The 24596-nt window shown below is 36.5% G+C and overlaps 1 protein-coding gene across 3 annotated transcripts in view; it reads left to right on the plus strand.

Moving 5' to 3' along the window:
* Positions 1-24596, plus strand: part of LOC121315545 (intersectin-2-like) — an 80489-nt gene that overhangs the window by 13218 nt on the left and 42675 nt on the right. For all 3 annotated transcript variants that reach the window (XM_041249723.1, XM_041249721.1, XM_041249722.1), the window contains exons 2-7: positions 8953-9016; positions 15871-15963; positions 17587-17650; positions 18912-19075; positions 19743-19943; positions 21092-21188. In XM_041249723.1, the coding sequence (XP_041105657.1) occupies positions 8989-9016; positions 15871-15963; positions 17587-17650; positions 18912-19075; positions 19743-19943; positions 21092-21188 (647 nt within the window). In that variant the 5' untranslated portion in view covers positions 8953-8988. The remainder of the gene's footprint in view (positions 1-8952; positions 9017-15870; positions 15964-17586; positions 17651-18911; positions 19076-19742; positions 19944-21091; positions 21189-24596) is intronic.

A 24596-nucleotide genomic window follows, 5' to 3' on the forward strand; every position in this document is an offset into this window, starting at 1 on the left:
ATCGAGTTTTTCTTTCTTGGATGGTGGAGGGGAAGGTGATGCAACCACATCACTCCTCTGCTTCATGAGTTCAATTAGAGTGTCAAGTCTTTGTTACACTCCGTGGAAGCCTTCTTTAATTGTCCTTTCCATATCGACAATGGGGTTGTTCTGGATATCTGTCTGAGCAAGTGCAAGGACGTGGACCCTTAATTCTTCATTCTGGCTTTGTTTTTGAGTCTATGCTGGCACATCTTAAGCGCTTGTTCCATGGCACTCATGGTATATCTGAGCAAATTGTGAAGAGACTGGCCATCGCACAACATGCAACTAAGCATGCTGTGGACAATGCTCAAGGCAATGAGGATGCTACAAAATTTTTAGAACACCTTTTGAAACCTGAAACGAGAACAAAAGTGATCACTTTGAATGATGGCATCAACTTTTTCCATTCGTTGAAACTTGGAATTCCTCACACAGACATAATTATTCAGGGTTTCTCTGACATGGTTGCCCAAAGAATGATGAGAAATGGTGAAGTTTACCATAGCCTCATCTGTAAAAACAAACTGAGCACTGTCAGTTAGTCAGTTTCCAAGAAATTGGCAGTGAGGTCAGTTTTGGTCAGGTGGAGTATTTTATCAAAGATAGAAATAATGGTTTTGCAGTTATCAATGTTTATACAAACTTACACATTTTTTAAATTGGATATCAGTTCACTGCTGTGAAGAAAGCCAGGGATTACAAGTGTATAAAATGTTCACAGATACAGTAGAATTGACTTGGTGCCAAGTGATGATGATGCGTTGATGGATATGTTTCATCAGTATTAAAAACCTATCAGCATGACTAAAAATAGTTCCTTTGAAGAATCAATATATTGTCCAATGCCGAATGTCTGAAAATAGTAATCTTTCTATTAATTTATGAAAAAAGAGTGTACAGTTGCATTTATTTGACAAAAAAAAACATTATACTCTATGAAGGGTATAATTCCAGAGGGCATTGTATATACTGTCGTGTGTATACAGTATATATGCTTCACTTTTTCTATTTCTTATACTGTATGTATTCCCAAGCCAGGGATGATGGTCTTTAGTTTGAAACTTTAAGGTCATGTTTACAGTACTATGGGCCAAGCTATAGCTCAAAGAAACCATAACTGTTGTGGGAGGGTCTAAATGCTGTTTTACAAACAATGCAGTAGTACATTTCTGTTACTCTGGATAAGGGCTAAGCACATAAGTAAAAATATGTCTAATGTGACAGAATTTTGGTTATCCAGACTATGTTTTTAATTCCTTTACCTTGATCCTCAATTTTTTTTATTTTGTATTGCTTATTTTGTTCACAAACCTGACAAATCTATTAATAGTTGGCTCCTGATATTTCCTAACATACTCATTCCTGATCAAGATCTTTAGCTTTAATGACAATGAGATCATATTCCCTACAGGATTGTGTCCAGGATCCCGTTCCTGAATAGGATTTTGGAACAGGATCCTGTTCCTGAACAGGATTTTGAGTAGGATCCTGTTTCGGAACAGGATTTTCACTAGGATCCTGTCCCTGAACTGGATTTTGAGCAGGATCCATTTCCTGAATAGAATCCTATGGGGATCTGACAGGATACTGTAGGATCTTGTAGGATACTTTTATTTTAAATATCTTTTTATCCGCTTTTAGTTTAGAACCGAAAAGAAAATAATGTTAAACATATGGAAGTGTACATAAGTAAGGCTCAAATCATAAATAAATATATAATTACTTTCAATAAATCTTAAGAAAATGATACAACAATACTCCTTGACTCATGAGGAAAAGAAAGAATAAATAATAATAATAATAATAATAATAATAATAATAATAATAATAATAATAATAATAATAATAATAATAATACAAAAAAAATATAAAAAAGGAACACATACACACAAGGGATATGTTGACCTATATCCAAGTTTGGATACAAGTTCTCAAATTACTCCATGAAGGGTAACCACATCTTGTGTAACGTGGAACCTCTTAATGTAAACTTAATTTCTCCAATTCAGGATGTTGCATAACCTCCCTGATCCACTGTGTGCGAGAGGGTGTGGCAGCTTGCTTCCATTCAAAAGTATCAGGAGCCTCGCCAGTAGGGACGCAAAAGCTATAGCATCGGGTTGGGTTTTTTGTAGGGCTGTGTCTACTGGTAGAACTCCAAATTTTGCAACAAGTGGATAGGGATCAATATATAAATGGAAAATTTGAGAGAACGATTCAAAAGGTAAATATAGTCAGTCTGGGATAGGACCAGAACGTGTGGATTAAAGAGGCAGGAGTCTGTTGTCATCTATTACAGGCTGGGTCAGTATCTGGATATATTTTAGCTAGTGTTTCTTTAGTCAGGTGAGTACGGTGTAGAGTTTTAAATTGGATAAGCCCGTGTCTAACACAAGGAGAAGAAGAATGTACACGAGCTAGAACAGATTTCCACTGAAAAAGTGATGCTCAGATCCTGCTCCCAGAGTGTCTTCACTGGTGCTAATGACTGAGGACTCAAGTCAGAAATAATGTTGTAGATTTTAGATATCAAACCTCTACCACTGGGGTTCAGCTCCAGCAAACTGTCAATAAGGGTTAGAGGAGGCAAGGATGGAAATTGACTAAATAACTTTTTGATAAAATGTCTAATTTGTAAATGGCGAAAAAAGTGTGAACGAAGTAAATTCAATTTCAGGGAGAGTTGTTCAAATGAGGCAAACACGTTATCAAAATGTAAGTCTCTAACTGCTTTGGCCCTGTTTAAATGCTAAATTTGAAAAGCTGAATTCATTTGAGAGGGTATGAAAAAGTGGTGTCACCTAAGCTGAGACCAGATTTTAAGAGTGTGCTGGACTATAGGATTTGAGCTAAATTGACTTCTACATACTGGTATAGAAGAGCAAGCCAAGGCAGCTAACGAGGATGTTCGACAAGAGGAGGCTTCCAGATCCACCCAGACTTGGCTTCTGTTATCAGAGATGTGTTCTGTCTCACTTTTATGTAAGTTTTGTTTGTAACAAAGAATCTCCCAAATTTGGTCCAAAATTGACAAAACATGTGGAAGGGAAGAGATTGTGTTTGTAATATATGGGAGGAGGTCATTTGCATATAAAGATACTTTGTGCTCTTGATCTCCCCGCATGATTCCTTTAAATCCTTGAGAGTGACGCATAGAGATGGACAGAGGTTCAATAGCAACAGCAAACAGTAATGGGGGAAGAGGGCAGCGTGGTCTTGTCCCTGATGGAGTGGGAAGTACTCAGACTGTGTATTATTAGTACAAACAGACAAAGACAGGGTGCATATAGCAGGTCAATCCATGATACAAAATTAGAACCAAAGTGTAGGAGGGAGGAGTCCTGGTTAGAATGAATCCCTGAAAACAGAAGAAAGCAGTGGGGAAAGAGAAACTGTAAAATTCCACAGGAAATCCATCCAGACCAGGGGATTTGCTGTTTTGCATAGATCTGGTGGCTTGTTCTATCTTGGGGAGAGAGATTGGTTCCTCCAGAGCAGTTTTGAATTGTTGGTCAACATAGGAATATTAAGGTTATGAAAGAAATAATTAAAGAAAGAAGGATCTTCTGCAGATTCAGATGTATAAAATTCAGTATAGAACTTTACTAATTATTTATGTCTCGCAGATTGACTGTTGAAGGACCTCCAGGGGTTATTCTGGGCAATTAAGCGTGTGGCAGCAGATTGGTGAGCCTGATGGACTAAGAGTTTACCGGCTTTGTCTCCAAATTCATGTGCCATGTGATGGGACTTAAAAAGTAGCAGCTCAGCATATTTAGTGGACAACAGGTCATATTCAGTCTGTAATTGACTTCTTATAAAGGTCAGGTGTAGGGGAAGAAGCACTTATCAAGTTGCAAAATAAGGTCAGCAAGTTCAGAAAGTCTGACAGATTCTTGTTTTTTTTATTCTAGAGTTGTAACAGATTATTTGCCTACATAGATAGGCTTTGAGGGCTTCCCATAAAGTAGAATTGGAGATTTTTTTTCAACAAAAAAAAAAAATATATTTCAGAAGAAATATACCGGACAAATTCTCCATTGGAAAGCAAGAGGGGGTTAAGTTGTCAGGTCTTACGAGAAAAACAACAGTCAGGGAAGGATAGCTATACTGATACAGGGGTGTGGTCAGAGATCACAGCCTATTGTCCAGCTGGAAATAGTCTGTGGAAGAAAGAGTGGTGGACAGGAGAAAAGAAATATTAGCCCCTAGCAGTAGTTAACATAAATCTCCATGGGTCTGATACCCTATACTGGTCAAGGAACAAACGTGTGTGGTCCAGTGGTTAAAGAAACTGGCTTATAACCAGGAGATCCACAGTTCAAATCCCAGTTCAGCCACTGACTCACTGTGTGACCCTGAGCAAGTCACTTTTAACCTCCTTGTGCTCCATCTTTGGGGTGAGACGTTGCTGTAAGTGACTCTGCATAGTTCACACACCCTAGTCTCATATCTTGTAAAGTGCTTTGTGGTGGTGGTCAACTATGAAAGGCGCTATATAAAAATAAAAATATTATTAAAGCTAAGGCTGATTTGGAAAGAGAGGCAGGTTTTATAGATGATCATGCACACAATTAAAATCACCTCCAAGAATTAAATGGTGGGTGTGAATGTCTGGCAAAGATGAAAGTAATTTAGAAATAAACTAGCTATTGTCCCAGTTGGGAGCGAAGATGAAAAAATTGCCTGTCACACTCAGATACCTTCCATCTCAGAGTCAGCGATTACTTGGTCAACAGTAAAAGGGATATCTTTATGAATTAGTATTGTTGCCCCTCAGGATTTGAAATGAAATTTAGAGCAGAACAGCTGTCCCACACACCACCTACAAATATGAAATTGATCAGTAGTAGAAGGTGTGTGGCACCACCAAGACCCTGCCTAGATTAGGCCGTCCCTCCAAACTGGATGACCAAGCAAGAAAGATCTGATCAGAGAGGCTACCAAGAGGCCAATGGCAACTTTGCAAGCTGAAACTGGGACGCAAGTTCATCTTTCAGCATGACAACGACCCAAAGCACACAGCCAAAGCTACACTGGAGAGGCTAAGGAACAAAAAGGTAAATGTCCTTGAGTGGCCCAGCCCCGACCTAAATCCAATCGAAAATTTGTGGCATGACTTGAAGATTGCTGTCAATCAACGCTCCCCAAGGAATTTGACGGAGCTTGAACAGTTTTCTAAAGAAGAGTGGTCATATATTGCCAAATCTAGGTGTGCAAAGTTGGTAGAGACCTATCCCAACAGACTCACAGCTGTAATTGATGCCAAAGGTGCTTCCACCAAGTATTAACTCTGGGGGGTGGAGACTTATCCAATTATGATCTTTCAGTTTTATATTTTTAGTATAAAACTTTTGTTCTCAATAAAAACTTTTTTTCCCCTTAAGTGTGGAGTATGGTGTGTAGATAAGTGAACAAAATCCTGATTTAAATTCATGAAAAGTTCAAAGAGGTGTAGACTTTCTTTAGACACTGTAGGTGTTTGTGTGAAAAAAAGAAAAGAAAACAATTCAACGACAACCTCAAGACCGGTTGTTCGTCGCACCCCTTAACACCTCCCCAAACGAGATGTACGCACACCTAAGAAACTGCAATATCAGAACTGTGCATCTTGCACAGGTTGAGTGCCACTTAGATACTCATGCTCATGCATACACAATAAACATGGTTTGCAGACCTAGGAGAAGTTCTGTATGAGTAGGTATTAATAGTACCATTATTACTAACACCAAATCTAACAACTGAGAACTGTAGTAATAGGAAAGACAATAATTAAGTTCAGTGTGCTTTCCTGACAATGTTGGGATATGCAGAGATCAAAAATTCAGAGATAAACAACAAACAAACAAACAGCATTGTAACATTACCAGTGATACCAGTAGCTGTCGCTATATGGAGATTAAAGGTCAGTTTGGCAGATGCTGTATAGCTAGAGATTTAACAGCAATCATTATAATAAAGAAAATAAAATTAAATGTTGTTTTCCACAGTAAACGGTGGTAATTGACATGTTTTCATAAAGTAGTAACATGAGGTTTACTTCTGCCTTTATGTATCTGAATATGCAAACCAAAACTTAAATTTAACTTTAAACACTTCAAATAAAACAAATGTGGAAATGGCTGTTTTGGTTCTCGTTTATTACATTCCACATAACAGAAAGTTGCAACAAAATATATATATATAATATATATAGTCTGTATAAAAATCACTGCACAACATTTTCAGGAAGTTGGGTACTGTTTAAGCGAGGCATTTGAGAATGACATGCTTGCCTAATTTCTGTCCCATGAGATTCTAGCTCTCTCTAAAGAAGTACAATGCATTTTTGTCCCAGATGGCTTTCAATTGAGATCACTGTGCGTGCACACGCATGATCTGGTTTGTTTACTTTTTGCTGTCTAAAACTTTTAAATCGAAGCTCAAGAGCTGCTGTCTTGATTCTGTGTTTTTACATATATATTAATCTCAAATATCACATGAAGCTCTTTTTCATTTGCCATTTTTTGAAACTGTCGCGCAAATTCTGGTGAGACCGTAAATAAGTGCAAGGTATTTTTGTCATTTCTAACGAATACGAACATCTGATTTTTGTTTCTGAATACACGTCAAAAAATATTAGTTTGACTATTCGGATAGTTGTCCCAACACTAATTTCAATATTTTTTCTTGATTTGTATGCCGTTTGTTATAAATAAACCGTCATCGTCTGATCAGCAAGGCTCTGCCTTTAAATAGAGCAGAATGACTATCTACTGTAGACAATTGCACTTGATTTCCTTCTGTAACCAATAATTACTGCCCTCCCTTGGTGTATTGCAGCTGTAGATCTAGGGAAACGTGCATATCAGGATACAATTTATATATAAAGTATAGAGGAAACACAAAGTACAACTGCTATGTAGTTTTGGCCTGCCTTGTATTGAAGCTACTACCTGTGTTCTGGGTTCAAACAAGAACAGTCACCCTGAAAACATGTATGTCATATCCAGCCACCTTGACCCTCTGTATCTTCTATAGACCAAAGTAGTGATGTGCAAAGTGGGGGGCACGGAGAGTCAGTAAGGGAGGCGCGACTATGACTAGAGGCAGTTCTGTAAAATGTATTATTTAATTATTTTTTTAAAGGGCAACATATTTTAAATAAATACAGAAATTTACAGGTAATTAGTTTGTTTGAAGTGGCAAGTACCAGTGAAACTGCAGTGAACAGAGCCGTATTTAATGTAAATTGTGTATTTTTTCCTAGCTTTAACCAAAAAAAAGTTCTTAACTTAATACATAAATGATAACAAACATACAAAATATATGAGTAAGGGGTGCGGTATATAAAAAATTATGTAAGAAATGTCAGCGCACTTAAGATTGGAAGAATGATTGGAATGAATGGAAGAGCTTTGTGGAATTACACAACAAGCAAGCAAGTTAAGCATGCTGTACCTGATACTGAAGATAAAATGTAGGCCTAACCAACATATCATGCTTGAGATACAACCTCCAACAATGTGAAAGTATGGTCAAGAAAGGTGAGTGAATGAAGGTGAATGGAAGTTGGCTCAGCTCAGCTAAGTCAAGACATTCTAGTGAGCCATTTTTTGTCGAAATCAAAGAAAGCAGAATTATGAGAGATGATTATTTGGGCTGTGTCCAAAACTGAAGAGGAGACAGATGGACAGTTAATTGCGGGGGATGAGAGAACAGTGTAGCGCCTTGCCTGTATTGCCTGGCTCCGAGACAGCATCTGCAATTGACAGTTGGTGTGGTTATATACTGTTAAGGTGTTTTTTTTTATTTTGTGGTATTAAATTGAGCTAAATTGTTGATTGCAGTGCAAACCATTTTGGTATGTGTAACAGGGTGATTGCCCTGCACATGGGGAAATTAGTGTGTGCCTTTTTGGAGTTGTTATGTTTGAATTAAATGATTGTTTACAGACTGGAGCTCAGTTGAGACTCACTGACTGCTAGGTTTGGTTGATAGGATTGGCAGCGAGTGAGCTTTGCCGGTCCTTAATCAGCAGGTGGGCGGGTCTCGACTGCGTGTCCGTCAAAATTAAAACATCTGGTAGCGATCGTTCTAGGGCCTAGAAAGATTGTGTCGGAAGAAGGCGTGGCAATTCTCTGCAACAGTGAAAAATGTTTCTACAAAATCACTTTGAGAGAGGACAAGCTTGCCACAACTTGTGGTCATTTTTCAAACTGCCTCACTTCCGAAGTTCATTTTTTCCAGTTGTTGAAGATTGGCACACAGTGATCTAAACTGAAACAAATATATGTGACTTTTTTAATTGTGTAATGTAGGCCACTAGAGTAAGTGTTTCAGTAAACTTTACAAGACTGAAGAGAAAAGATTTTACTAGTTTAAATTGTGACTAGTTTAAAATTGTCTTTTTTTTCTTCTTTTTTTTGCATTGTATTGCTTCACACACACACACATTATTTTCTTTAATTGAACAGTCGTTCTTTAACTGCTGTTTCTTGTATTTAGACCAGCAGTTAATTTCTTTTTTGGATTTTAGCACTGCCATTTAACACCCAAACCAACTATTTTATTTTATTTTATTTTATTTATGTATTTATTTATTTGTGTTTTATAGCCCCTCCCCTCTTTGCATGCATATTATTAATCTGACAGTGCTGGAGCACAGACTGTACAAGAATGTGCTAGTGGGTCCATGCTGCTCCGCCTATCCTGTGAGCATTTCTTTTTCTGTGTGTGTGTGTGTGTGTGTGTGTTTTGTGTGTGTGTGTGTGGTTCCAGCTTGTTCAGCACAGGCCTGAAGCACTGCATTGTTTGCTGTCGGAAGTGTGTGCTGAACTAGAAGGAGAGGCGGGGGGAGGGTGGTTGACGTTCCCCCTGCTCAGCGGGGCACTAAGCCACACTCTGCCCTCCTTACATTATTAATGGGAGCGTGTTTTTATGTTGCAGATGGCTGAGAGCTAGCCAGGCGCAGTCAGGACCAGGATGGCTCAGTTTCCCACAGCCATGAATGGTAAGCAGATTGTTTAGTTTCAAGTAATTGGTGGGGTGGGGTGTTTTTGTATTGTGTTGTGTGCATTGTGTTTGTGTTATTTGGAATACAGTACTGCTGTGGACACAAAATAAAGCAAAAAAAATAAAACCCTTATTGGGATGTAACCCTTTTGCTAAGCTAATATTGATTTAGTCTCTAGCTAGTAGCAAATGTGCAGCATGATTTGATTAACATTAAGTGTATTTACACTAATCATTTACTGTAATTTCTCATTTAGAATCAGGCAAATGCTGATTAATGAAAAACTCCATTTGGATATTAATTATGTTCAGATTCATGTGTTTAGAAGATTGTATACTGGATAGAAGTGACAAGGAGTAAACTGAAGACCCCCGTTTTAATTTACTCTGCTCTTGGACAGCAGTGTGCTACGAAGATACTATTTTAGGAACCACTGAATTTAAGTCATCCGTCATCTAGATTAAATAGATTTAGCAGTGGCTGCGCACAACCAAATCCTATTGGGAAAAGACCTGACCATGTTGACCGTTCATTATTATTATTATTATTATTATATTATTATTATTAACGTTAGTAGTAGTATTAGAAGTACTTGTTGAAGTACTATTACTATTCTTATTTATGTGTGTATTTTTCTTGTTCACACTTAATTGAGTCCAAGGTAATCAAGGCCGTATTGGAGTACCAGCAGTAGCACTTCAGTACTTGTTAGTACCCAGCACTTTTTCTTCTCATGCAACTTCACTGAACACTCGTTACTTAAGTAGACGTTGTTGTTCATTTTCTTTAGTTGCATTACTATTGTTAAAATGTAAAATCTACTGGTCCTCTGCATAAACATACCTTACATATCTTACTTTATTTCAATATTGATGACTGCAGTCAATGGCATGACAAATAATGAGCAAATATGACTAAGGATACCTGGGTTTTCCAGTAATTTTAATTGTCTCCAACAGCGAATAATCTGCCACATTTACATCTTCTACATTTGCTAATTTCACCAAAACATTTTGGCCAGTAACTTCATATTTTCAGTGGTGTGGAAATCCTCTCGGAAAAATTCTAACAGCAACCTTCACTTTGACCTGTGACCTAAGATGACCACCATATTGAGGTCATGCTCCTTATTGCTTTTCTGATAGACTCACAGTGCAACACTTTGTGTGTTACAATAGGTCTTTATCAGTGTCACAGCCTCAAACCATTTAAGCTAGTGACTTCATATCTGCAGGGTCATATAAACCCTCTATGTGAAATCTGTTGCTGACAATTCCATTACTGGTGTTATCTAGTAAAAATGAACCCTTTCACTTTCACATTGTTATAACCTCTGGCCATATTAACATCTAATGGGCTTATAATAACTTGTGTATTTTAAGCTTCTTTTGGGACCTTTTTGCATTTCCATAACCACATATATCATCTTTAAAAATAACATGTACAACATTGCACTGTACAGCACTGTACAACATAACCCTGTTAAATTCCATCAGTAGTCAGTACTTGTTTTACATTGATAGAAGCAGCTGTTTTGAGTGTGTGCATGTGGCAAAGTGGCATATACGTGCAGGTGAGTGCAGTGCAGAGCGGATTAATGACACAGACAATGATTTACAGGTGCAAGGGTGTTTATTAACTGATTGTAATGTCCAGTGCCTTACAGCGAACCTGTGAATAATAATAATGTTGGAAGTGGTACAGCGGCGTGTATCACTTCTGATTTATAATCCCACGGGTTTGACCCGTAACCCAAAGTCCGATTCCTTCACCCACACAAAACACAAAAACACAGACACAATATTGACAGTGCGTGATTTTAGTGCTATTGGTGCAAACGACAGTTCCTGTAGTGGGAAGGTGAGTGGTGATATCCGGGTTTTTCGTTGGCCTGCAGCTGCAGCTATGGATTGTGCTCAGTATTCTTAGTGAGAAAACGACACTTAAGACAAACAGTGTTATTACACAGACAACGCAGAACACTAACGGTTTTCGATACACGCTCTAACCATTTGCAAAGGAACAGATCACTGAAGATACGCCCTCCTATTTATACCCTCGCCCATGACCCCTAGGTCAACGAGGGCATCTGCTCCTCCAATCCTCGGATGCCACGCCGTCTACCATCCGAGACAGTGAGCTTGGGTGCTGTAGCTCCGCCCCTTTCCTAAATGGCTAACTTCCACCTACCCTACGGAATAAATTGTCTTGCCATTTGCTTAAGGTTACTCTGTTCCTTCTTTCTAGTGCCCTCACAGGTCGGGAAGGAGATCTAACACCAAGCGTCATTTGATCTCTGTCACAGTGTGGTGATACTATTTCAGTAGATTGAAATGCTGGTTTAAGAAAAGCCACTAAATCCAGTGCTGCAGTGTACAGCACTGCAATCTGGTTCAATTGAAAACTATTCTGTTCTGATTCCATTTCAGGTGTGTCACTGCCATATTATTTTAAAAAAGCTGCTCATGTCAGTCATACAGGCCACACTCTTAGATACTGTCTTCACATTTGATACACAGCTACTGTATATTCTGTGATTCCAATAGACAGTTTTCCACCACATATACATTCTTCTACATGTGTTCAGGCAATTCTGTTCTTCCCTTGGAGATGCTTTTGTTTTTCTTGGTTTTTGCCTGTGATACGTGACTAATCTTTGTGTACTTCCTACAGGGTACAGGGCGTATAGTGTGACACATATATTTCTATTATTATTCAGTAATTTTAGCTCCCACTGTTCTCTTGCAGTCATGAAACAAAACCAAATGGAGAGAGGGGAAATAAAATATTACAAAATCATCTTCAGTCCGTGGTGGAGAGTAATATTTTGGCAGACATTAACTTGACTAAAAGTAATTTTAGCTCAGCAGACTTACTGGGATGTTCACTGCAGTCAAATTTAAACAAATCTGTACTGTATAAATTATATATATATATATATATATATATATATATATATATATATATATATATATATATATATATATATATATATATATATATATATATATATATATATATATATATATGTGTATATATATATATATATATATATATATATATATATATGTGTATATATATATATATATATATATATATATATATATATATGTATGTATATATATATATATATATATATATATATATATATATATATATATATATATATATATATATATATATATATATATATATATATAATATATATATATATATATATATATATATATATATATATATATATATATATATATATATATATATATATATATATATATATATATATATATATATATATATATATATATATATATATATATATATATATATATATATATATATATATATACAGTACCAGTGAAAAGTTTGAGTACACTTGCTGAAAACTAGGTTTTTTTCATAATTGACAATGTTTTACATCGTATACATTACTGTAAATACTTGAAAATGAAAACACATGTTACAATATACAACATAAGGAGTATCAAAGCAGTGTTCAAGAAAATTGTCTCTAAATCTTGGATTCCTCAAAATAACAACCCTTTGCCGTAATAACAGCCTCACAAACACAAAGCATTCGGTTAACAAGTTTCAGCAGGAAATCACCCGACATGTCTTCCCAGCTCTTCTGCAGCAATTCCCATAGATGTAGGGCACTTGTGGGTAGCTTTGCTTTGACTCTTCTGTCCAGTTCGTCCCATACAAGTTCTATGGGATTGAGGTCTGGAGACTAGGCAGGCCAGGTAATTAGATTGAGTTGTCCTTCACTTTCCTTCTTCGCCAGATAGTTCTTACAACTTTGAGGTGTGTTTCGGGTCATTATCTTTGATGAAGAATGAAGGACTGCCCAACTAGCCGTAATCCTGATGGAATGGCATGCCTCTGAAGTATGCTATGATAGTCATGCTGGTTGAGCTTGGCAAGGACTCCTCCATTACCAAAGATCACCAACTCTGTCACCAGCAAAGCAACCCCAGACCTCCTCCATGCTTGACAGTGGGAACCATACATGCAGAACTCATGCAATCACCCTCTCTGTGTCTTACAGATACTCGGCGGTAGGACCCAAATATTTCAAATTTTGACTCATCGGTCTGTAAGACCGACTTCCACTCCTCAATTGTCCAGTTTCTGTGTTTTTTGGCCCAGGCAAGTCTCTTCCTCTTATTCTGCAGTCTTAACAATGGTTTCTTTGAAGCAATTCTTCCAGTTAGGCCAGCTTCACGCAATCTCCTCTGAACCGTTGATGTTGAAACATCTGTACTTCTAGTAGGATTTAGCTGAGCTTGTATTAATCGCCGGTTTCGCAGACTTGTGACTCGAATGAACTTGTTCTCTGATTCTGAGGTCACCCTTGGCCTGCCTGACCTTGTTCGGTCCTCATGAGTGCCAGTTTCTTCAAATCGTTTGATGTTCTAGGCCACAGCGGTTACTGACACTTGCAAAGTTATTGTGATTTGTATTAAAGACTGACCTTCATTTCTTTTTTCTTTGCTTAACTGAGCATATTTTGCCATTTTCTGCTCCCTTACCTTCAGGAATGACAAACTTGTGCCTATGCTACCTATATTTATAGTAATCACAGACCCTCACCTGTTAACAATAATTGGTGACAAAAGTTTAATTAGATACATGCTAGTTAACTCAGAGAACATCTAACAAAGACACTTTTATACGTAGGCCAGTGTTCTAACACCGTGTTATACACATTTCAGACTTTTAACTGACTTGGGCTTCAGACTGAAATCCCCTTGCTTTGAGTGACCGTTTAATTGAAATTGACAAGATTTACATTTTCATTTAAAAATTTAATTTTTGGATGCAATTCACTTATGATTATCAGCTTATATAAGTACACGTATCGTAATGAAATATTAAGTGTTTATAGGCAAGTTTATACAGTTAAAAACATAGATAATCATGAAAAACCTGGTTTCAAACAGGTGTACTCAAACTTTTGAGTGGTACTGTGTGTGTATGTATGTATGTATGTGTATATATATATATACATACATATGTTGATTGAGTAATAAATGTTTGAATTGGAATTTCTAATAGTTCTGCTCTAGTTTCAGAGCTTATTCTTTAATCAATATCTCTTTCAAATCACATTTTATATTTTTGAGCTGCTGAAAATCCACACGCTTTCAGGCTTTGTGTTAAAACCTTAAGTAGGCCATTTTGAGGCTTGTTCCTATTTGTTCTAGTGTATTTTCATTTGGCGTCACTTTAAAATGCCTCAGTTTCTGTTAATTTTGTGTCCGAAGTTTTTGACCTACAGTAAAGTCAAAGGACGACAGTCATTATTTTTTGCATCACTGAGTTTTGGCACAGGATCAAATAGGAAAGCAATGCTGGAGACAAGAGGGTGAGTATATCTGGTGTGTACTTAGGAACAGTTTCATTCTGTCTGCCGGTCTGGTACCGACTGTGTTGGAAGGCTGTTTTCCCAAGTCTTGTGTAACATGTGGCCAAGCTGTTTATGTTAATGTAGTTGCTTCAGGATATGATGTAAGGTACAGAGCAATATTTCCCGCTGATAATGAGTAATTAAGATGTAAAAAATCTGCTTTGTGGAATCTGTACACACAACATTGCTTGATCTTACTGCTCATGACTTCACTTAAGTGCAGCCTATCCAGTTGTAAAATGATAATAAAGCAGATAAACTGACACTAACCTGTGGGTTCAATTGTCTAATTATTAACTGCACAGGTTTTTATGTACGCTTTGTTTGAACTAATATTTAATTTTATGCACAGTTATCATTTTATTCTGCGGTTGTAGGGCTCAATTTGATCGAGCTAAACCCCCTGGGATAAGATGCAGCTGGATTTCATTGCACAGTATTGGTGCATCCCCCTGCATTGCTTCATCCACCTATCAGTAGTTATCCCAAGATTACCCCTAAGAATAGGTGGTTGATGAAATCCTGAGGTATTTTGCCAGTGCCTGAAAATGCTCCAATAAAATCCAGCTGTGACTTGTCTTAAAGGAGTATCGGTTGATCAAATTGACACTCTTTTTTTGGGTTAGAGCCAAACAGATTTGAATACTGACTTCGGTGTATATAGAACACCTCTTCAGGTATTACTGTGTACATTTTTCTAATGCAGCACAACATTCTAAATGGGACCAAAACTATTTTGGACATTACAAAATGAGCAAAGGCTCTGTTTAAAATTGTTTTATTGGAATCCAAGACTTTGTTATGCAAGATTAGGCCTAATCTGTCATTTTCAGGTTGAGAAAGAATCCTTCCAGCTGAGGTTGTGTAAGATGAATTGTTGGAGGAAGGGAAAAGGTTGACCTAATACTGAGTTCTGTGGGAGGGTGGTTTATTTTTTTAGACAGTCTTCATTACTACTAGAGTACACAGTATTTATTTTGCTACATGATGAAATAAGTCCATGGTTAGTCATCTTAACTGGTATTAAAAATTAGGTGAATCATTTAAAACAAACAAACAAAAAAAACAAACCTTACCTTTGTCCTTACTTTGTGTATAGAGGGATAAAGTATGTAAAGGTGTTTTTTTTTCTTCCCTCAATTCAATGCCTTTATTGTTCTAGTACCGGTATAGTTTTCAATATTTATCTCATGGAAGCTCAGCAATCATTTTAAATGAATTGTTCTGGTTTGGGCCAAATACCTAAAGGCAATTTTAATGATAACCTTTTATCTTTTTCATCATTGGATTGGACTACAATCTATTGGAGTCATATAGTAGAAAACACCTCTGTTTTGTATGTACTGTATGTTTAAGCCTTCTAACCTGTGTGTGAATTTTAAATCATAAAGTCTTTGGGACTGACACATTTTAAATGTCCTCTTTTTTTGTTTTTGTTTAGGTGGTCCTAACATGTGGGCCATCACTCCAGAGGAGAGGTCGAAGCATGACAAGCAGTTTAACAGTATACAGCCTGTAATGGGCTTTGTAACAGGTACAGTAGGATACAGGTCTTAGCATAGTGCTTACAAACGCATTCTGCTGGATAGGGAGAGGTTACAAATTGATATAACACAGGAACCACCATCCGAAGGAGGAAAAATGCAGTTGGTATTGAATACTTGCATTTCCCCTCTGAGCTGGGACCTCGTGAATGGATTTCTTCACCTACCCACCCAGTTTCCAAAATAAGACTGGTAACTAATGTTCTTTTTCAACCGACTGCTTCTGAAAAGAACCTTAAGAGCTTCATTTCTAAAGTTAGGAGGGTTAAGAGATGACTGCTGGGGGTGTGCATGGAAAAGTTACAGAGGGAACAGTAATTACAAATTCTCATTTCTGTGGTTATAGTCATTTTTCAAACACCCTCACGTGACCAATTAAGCTTTTTACAAGCAGACCCAGTGTTTGGAGATAGCCAACATGACTAACCTTCTTCCTAGATTATAAGGATTACTGAAAGGTTAGTGTAACAGTGTCTAAACTATCAACAGGCCTTTGACAAAGTGATACACACAAGACTGGAAGTAAAGAGTAAGGGGATAACTTCTAGTTTGGGCCAAGTACAGTGTGGTGCAGGAGGGATCGGTGCTGCTCTTTCTTATCGGCAAAATTGACCTATTGTAGATTAATTATCAAACTTGCAAAATCTGCATACAAAGCTGAGCATACAGTGGCTCAATCCAATGGGATTGAGACCGCATTCAGATGTCACAAAAATGTTGAGTCCAAATACCAAATGGGCTGTACTGAACTGGAGCAGGCCCGTTACTAGAAAGACCTTGGTGTTGTAGTTTGACGTGTCGCTGATACTGCAGCCACAAGATCTGTATTCTGCGAGTTCAGATCCTATCCAAACTGGCAGTGATGGGATTCATACTGGAATGCGGAGAATAAACATGCTTGTGAAACAAGTTGATGCATTTAACATCCATTAGTTCTTTTAGTTGTCTGATTTGAAGATTCATTAAAGGTGTTAAAATAGGACTTATCTTCCTGAGTCATGTTAGGGGGATGTATTAGCTAGAAGGATCATGTTGCCTTTTATAGAAGGACATTATTAAACTGCTTCAAACCAACTTTCAAAACAATGTGTTTATCATATTGTCACTAATAATTAATAAGACATGTCTGCTTGACTTTAAATAGTTAAGATCAAAACATATCCTGTTTTTGTGTTATTTTTTTATTATTATTATTAATTTGTATAGGCTTGGTTGTATAAGCAATAGATGCAGTAATTTTAAGTTTTCACCAAGTTTGTTGTGGAAAACTATTTCCAAGTTTTCAAAAGTATGTTTCTGTGTGTGTATTTTTATATTACAACAATAATGAACCCTTTAAGATATGGCTTAATAATTTGCCATTATAATAAAATGCCAAGAAGAAACTATAGTCTATTTTAAATATACCTGACTACGTAAGAACAGGTGTTTTAAGAACAGCACAAGGCTTGCATGTGGATATTTGTGTCACTGCCAAGGCTGTTATATAACTATGAAAGCTTTTGATAACTGATTAGCTTTTTTATAGATATCATGAGGGCTATTGTTCATTGAGCAGACACTAACCCATTTTCATGAAGTGCAATATTACATTTTATTGGCTGTTCTGGCAGGAGATCAAGCTCGGAGGTTCTTTCTGCAGTCTGGGCTTCCTGCACCAGTGCTGGCTGAGATCTGGTGAGTTACTCCTGTTTCTATTTCCTACAGTAGTCTGGAGCAGTGGTGTGCAAACTTTTTATCTTCCGCCCCCTTACTTGGCATACATTTTGTTGCTCCCACACAGACCCCCCCACCCCCACCCTGACAGTTTATATTTTAACAGGTGTTTGTTTTCCGGATTTAAGTACAAAAAGTCCAGATTGTACTAAATACTATGTTATCAAACACATTCTTACAAGTTTTCAAACTTGTACTTTCAGATATAATTTATAAATGTTTAAAACTCATATTGTAAATTCAACATTTAAAACCAGTCTATAAATCTTTTTTTAAACTTGGCAAGTCAACATTTACTGACACGTTAAATCTGGGTCTCTAACAAATAAATCAGTGAGTTTAATATATTAATTTATATTAATTAATTTATTTATATTACACTTGGCAATTCAAAATTTACATAACAGATAAATCTGAAAAATGTTATCGCTCATTAAATTAAAAAAAAAAAAAAAAAAAAAAAAAATCTGGGTTTTCACAAAATAAATATTTAGTTTGCCAGATAAATCTGAAGCTAAATGAACCCATCTAAGTATTTGATTTGGCATTGTTTGCTGCTGAGCTGCCCTTACTCAGAGAGCCAATGTTTCTGCTTCCATGCCTCCTCTGCATACCTCTGAAAAAATGTACATATTTGAAAACTTTTAAGAATGTGTTTGTTAACATTTATGTATTAAGCTAAATCAGACCTTTTTTTTTTTTTTTTGGTTAAATGTAGGAAATATAAATACACAAAATTTACATTTAATCTGGGAAAAACACTGTTAAAACATGAGTGCTTTTTTTAAACACTTGGCATCCCATACATGCACGTTGCCATTTCAGCTCTATTCACTGCAGTTTCACTGACACTCATCACTTTAAACATCATTTCTCCAGTTCTACAAGTCCTAGAGTGATTATCAATGGCTCATTTGAAAGGTAATAACATGGACAAATTAGTGGTAATTTATGTATTTATTTACAATTATCTATCCTTTTAAAAAAACAAATACTAAAAAAAAAAACTTTCATTTTTACAGAACTGCCTTTAGTCATAGTCATGCCCCCCCACCCCACCATTACTGTCTCCCACACTTTGCGCACCACTGGTCTAGAGGCCACTACACTCTAGACAGAAATGTAGATGTAACCTGACCTATTTCTGGAAAGTGTTCATTTGGATAGTTAAAAAATAAATAAAAAGACTTGGGTGAAAAAGATTTCTCCTTTTCTCTACTAGGGCCCTTGCAGATATGAACAATGATGGGAAGATGGACCAGCAGGAATTCTCAATAGCCATGAAGCTGATCAAGCTGAAACTGCACGGTCAGCTTCTGCCCTCCACACTCCCTTCAGTAATGAAGCAGCAGCCAGTACCATCCCCGCTCATGTCCTCACGCTTCGGTAAATATAATATTATAACATTTCTATACTACCTGTATATGCAATTCTTAATGTTAGTGTTAGACATGGAACCACTGGGCACTAGTTACGAGTTGACAGTTTGCAGCTGCAATGGGAAGACTGCCTTGCGAGCTGTGCTGCTAATTACCATGCTCAGTATTTCTAAAACCCATGGACATTCGCATTTTTAAAACTGTGTACAAACAAGACCACACTGAAGACATGTCTTTGGGTTTTTTGGACTTATAAGAAGCTTTACAAAGTGACATTATGGCAGCTGTTGGTTGTGCTGTCTGACAATAACTTTGTAATGCTGCCTTGGAAACCCTGAAGCTAGGTATGTGGAGGTACCCATGGGTCCATTTCACAAACCAGTTCTACACTAGGTAGCTAATTTCTATAGAGCTGTACTATTCGATCTTTTTAAAAGTGTTTTGTGAAACAGGTAGGGACATAATTTTGCTTGCAGTCTGCTGTGATCTAGATAAACTTTGTAAAACTGACCACTGGTGATAGGCAGTCATCTAAAGTCATTTTATTGCTTTTGTGGACAATAGAGAGATGACCCTGATCTGTGTACTGTAATGGCTGGAGTTGAACATCTTGGTTTAAGAGTTGTTTATATATAATGGCAAAAAACATCTAATGTGTTCTACTTGTAAACTAGGAATGGGAAGCATGCCAAACATCTCCATCCATCCTACCATGCCTATGTACACCCCCTTGGCACCCACCACGTCTATGACCCCCATGACCTCACTGCCTCCCTCTGGAATCTCCACCCCCATGGTGCCTTCAACCAGCACACCGTCATTGCCTAACGGAAGCAACACAATCCTCCTTCCCCCCTCTATGCCTCTGTCATCAAGTAAGTGACAAATACCACCTGCCCCTTTCTTTACTGCATATTGACACACATACAAAGATTGTTACCAAAAGGAAAATGTCTTATTCTAAGTTACAGTAAGGAGCATTCCGCATAAGTGCATGTGTATCTGTGTAATACTGTGTGCAGCTTTCAATTCCCCACGGTAAGATCGCTATCATAGAGGATGTAGTGGAGGCGAATGTACATGCGAATGTCACACTGAGTTTTAAATAAAACATAGATGACATCTGCAGAAGTGTATGTTGGAACAGTACAAAAACAACGACAAAACTACGGACACATCTCACCTCATTCTTATTTTGATTTTGTTATCTTTATTTGACACCACAAACAATTAAATACATTTACTAAACTGCTGAAGCAATTTACTCTCACTTTACATGCCGAATGCATTGCAGTTTAGAGAGGGGAGTTAAAGAAACAGTACAAAAACAACGACAAAACTACGGACACATCTCACCTCATTTTTCTTTTTGATTTTGTTATGTTTATTTTTTACTTTTTGTTAAAGCCAGTTTGCCTGTCCAGAATTCAAGTACATTCAACAGAGAGGAGCTGTAGCATGACACTTTAGAGTAGAAGATAAAAAACTAGTCTGAGGTGTAACATTATAAAAAAAAAAACACAAATTATGAAAATGTCTATTCTACTACACTTACATGTCTTAGTATATATATTTTTAAAAATTATATGTTTTATTGTATTAATTATGTTATGTATTATCCGATTTAAGGCTATATTCTAATAGGCAACATCTGTCTTGTCCTGCAATTGCAGATACTGGTTATTACTAAATAAATACATGGTTGACTGTCAGATTATTTTTATTTGGTTGTTTGTAAGTAATTGCAGATGAGCTCAGGATACAGGCTTGTATCTGTGTTTTGAAGAATGTTCAGTTAGAAAGGGATTCTTTGTGCAGTTCAGTTGTTACTTTAGCTGTTTATAACTTGTGAATCAAAGTTAGCGTAACTTATGTAAGAGACTGTACAGACGCTAATGATTATTCCTACATTATACATCTGTTATCCATTAGAAGTCAAGTCCTTCACATCTACATGATATGCATACTGTAAATTTGTCTCTACCTCTATGGCAGATGATTTAGCCAGTATGTTTAATTTCAGCCCTGCCCCAGATGGGTTCCCTTCCTCAGTCCTCAATGGGCTTTGGAAGTACAAGAATGCAAAAGGCACAGTCATTGATTGACTTGGGGTCAAGCAGGTAAGAGTTTTTGTTCCTATCATGAACAGTAAAAGTTGGGATCATTATACAGGAATGGGGGACATGAAATGTAAGGTGACATGTTAAAATCTTACTTTGGTGAATCTTTTATGCATGTTCCATTAGATTTATCCCTTAAAAAAATAACTAATCCATGGTTTACATTTGGTTAGCCTGTTTTTTATTGAGGCTGAATGTGATGGGAACATGAAAAATAGAATGATAACATTCAGCTGAATGTGGTGTAACAATAAATTCAAGACTCAAAAGCAGTTTTGGTAATATATTAGCAAAACACCCCATAATTGTGGTGGCACCCAAATTATTATCCATTTACTTTCAATTAGGGATGCACAGAATCCAAGTTTTTGAGATTCGGACGAATACCGAATCCATCTCAAAAGATTTGTCTGAATAACGAATCTACAAAAACTGTCAAGAAAAACTGAAGGAAACTGTTGAGTGAAAAGCAGACTGACAGCTACTAACAAGTATAAAAAAATTCAAGTAATTACAAGGCTCTTCGGATAGAGTCGACACCACAAACAATTAAATACATTTACTAAACTGCTGAAGCAATTTACTCTCACTTTACATGCCGAATGCATTGCAGTTTAGAGAGGGGAGTTAAAAAACAAAAAAACAAACCTGACCTGCCTTAGTGTCCTCAGGTTCTGGAGCCTGTTGACAACCCTATCTGAGAGCTATGAGGAAAATTACTGTGATGAGTGACCTGAATCTCCCTGCGAAATTAAACCCACTTTGATTTAAATGCACCGTGTGTGTAACACATATAAAATAGGCTACGAAGTAGTTAAAAAAATGTACAGTATACAGTACATCATGCAAGTTATAAAATAAAGGCGTAAAAAATGAAGAAAGACTGATGTAAATTACTTAAATTACTGTAATTCAACAAATCACACTTCCTTTCACAGAATGATTTCAACATTTGGTATTTTGCATTTTACTACACCAAATAACTTGGTAACTTTTTTTTTTTTTTTTAATAAAGACAATCAGAATTGTTAAAAGAACAGTAAGTTGTACGCTCTATGTTATACTACAACAGTATTAAGATCTATTATTTGGTCGAAATGACGTGGTGCTGCAGTTTGTTATAAATGTTATGGTATAAAATTAAATGAATAAATAAATACTTTGTTTAGCTGATGGTAAATAGAATTAGGAAATGATTGGTCTTACATAAACACAAACATGCACCCATACAGGGTACTATTTAACAGCAGAGATGAGTTGTTTATTTTTTGCACTGGATAAATGAAATATGTTTGGCAACATCATATAAAATGTATGTTAATACTAAAACATGTTATTTGATTTATAGCTACACGTCACAAGTGCACAAGTAAGCTTCCAGTGATGTTTGAACTAATTATTATTACACATGTGGAGTCTGTATTAAATAAATAAATAAATAAAATTAATTACTTGCCTAAGAAAATATGAATACTGAAATAACTTGTTTAACACTAGGGCCGCCACCGCTGCTGCAGTTCATTTGGCGTCTATATTTTAAAACAGCTTCGATATGAAAATGAAAAACAAACAATCGGATGCAACATAATATTTTTTTTTTATTTATTAACATCATATATAACATTTGCACAACAAAAACACAGTATATACATTGAAAATTAAACTTTTTTTTTTTGAGAGCACATAAAATAAACATTACACAAACTACTGTGTAAACAAGGTGTAGAAAGCTGTATGCACATACAAAATAAAAAATAAAAACTTGTTCATAAAAATAGCATAAAACAAATATAACATAATTTATGCGACGTTAATGCGCTTTGAGGGAAACAGAGTTCAAAGGCACATGCATTACAGCTGTCTAATTAGCACAATCCACACTGAAAACACGCTTTTCAACTTTACCAGTGCATGTACCACAGACTGCCTTTTCACAACAGACATCCAAAGTTTTGTTTCTGTTGCATTTAGCAGCTTGGCATTGTCTTGTCTTCCGTGTGCCAGTGGGCGCAGTGCTTGCTGAAGGTTCAGGGGCATTTGCCAGCCGGATTACGCTTCTCTGATCAAATTGTTTCTGCCGTAGCTCCAGGGCTAGCTGCAAAATGAAGTCCCTCCGGGAGATTGTGTTCCTGGTGCACTCCTTGTACAAAACAAAAGCCAGGTCCAAAACATTATAAAAAACAGCCACACGCCACCTGTGAGAATACTGCCATTTGATCATGTACATCCACACCATACTTCGTTGCATTGTAAATGCAACAGTCTCTGGCTTTCGTTTAGCATCAGCCCCTAGTCACAACGTTCATTTACGTTGTAAAGCAACAGTCTCTGAGCTTTCGTTTAGCATCATCCCCTAGTCACTGATCTGTGTATCTGTGCTTATAATATTAATATAATATTATTATAACTAATATATACATATGAATGTGTAGAATAATTTCAGACCGAAAGCCTATCAGTCGGGTCATGTTAATAATGAAAAGTGAGTCACAAAGTTCGTGAGTTAACACAATGTAACACTGTTTGTTCCTGGATCGTCGGTAAAGATTAACGAATTCCGAGATTGCATATCTGTCCTCAAAAGTGAATCCCGAACATGGTTAGGGTTAGGGTTATTAGGGTTAATAACCCTAATAGGGTTAGGGTTAGGGTTAATGGCTATTATTTCCCACAAACTTTGCTTTTGTGACCAGGACAGTGATATTTCAAAATATCACTATTTCCAATGGGAAAACGGGCAAATGTGTGTCTTTTCGTTCACATAAAGTCAGAAAAAAACAACATATGAATCCAAATTAACATGTATTTATACTAAAGTAATACAAAAATGACTACAAAAGATTTAGAAGTGAGTAGTTTTTTGAGATTTACGATTATACTGTATTTACAGTATTTTTTCTGACTTTATGTGAATGAAAAGACACATTTGCCCGTTTTTCCATTGGAAATAGTGATATTTTGAAATATCACTGTCCTGGTCACAAAAGCAAAGTTTGTGGGGAATAATAGCCATTTTCTATACTTTTGAGGCATAAGCAATTAGGAAATAACACTTACTACCCAGGAACAAAAAATAATAATAATAATAATTGTTACACGGTGTAATACACAATGACTTTGATTGTATTACAAAGGCCAGACTAAATTGTCGGCTATATTTTATTGATTTAAATGTGCAGTTAAAAAAAGCTGTTCTGGCGTTTTAAGGAGTAAGTTCTTATAACTTATTCATTTTTTACGATTCTGCAGCTGAAACACAGTATGGGTATTTCATTCAAATATTTAGTAACACTTAAGACCAGACATGCGCTAGAAATTCACAAATTCACATAATGTACTACATCAGTATAATATTAATCAATTACATCAAACTGACTGTACAGATTGATAACCCAGACAAATGTAAAC

Source organism: Polyodon spathula, chromosome 5, assembly GCF_017654505.1.
Source record: "Polyodon spathula isolate WHYD16114869_AA chromosome 5, ASM1765450v1, whole genome shotgun sequence".
Taxonomy (NCBI): Eukaryota; Metazoa; Chordata; class Actinopteri; order Acipenseriformes; family Polyodontidae; genus Polyodon; species Polyodon spathula.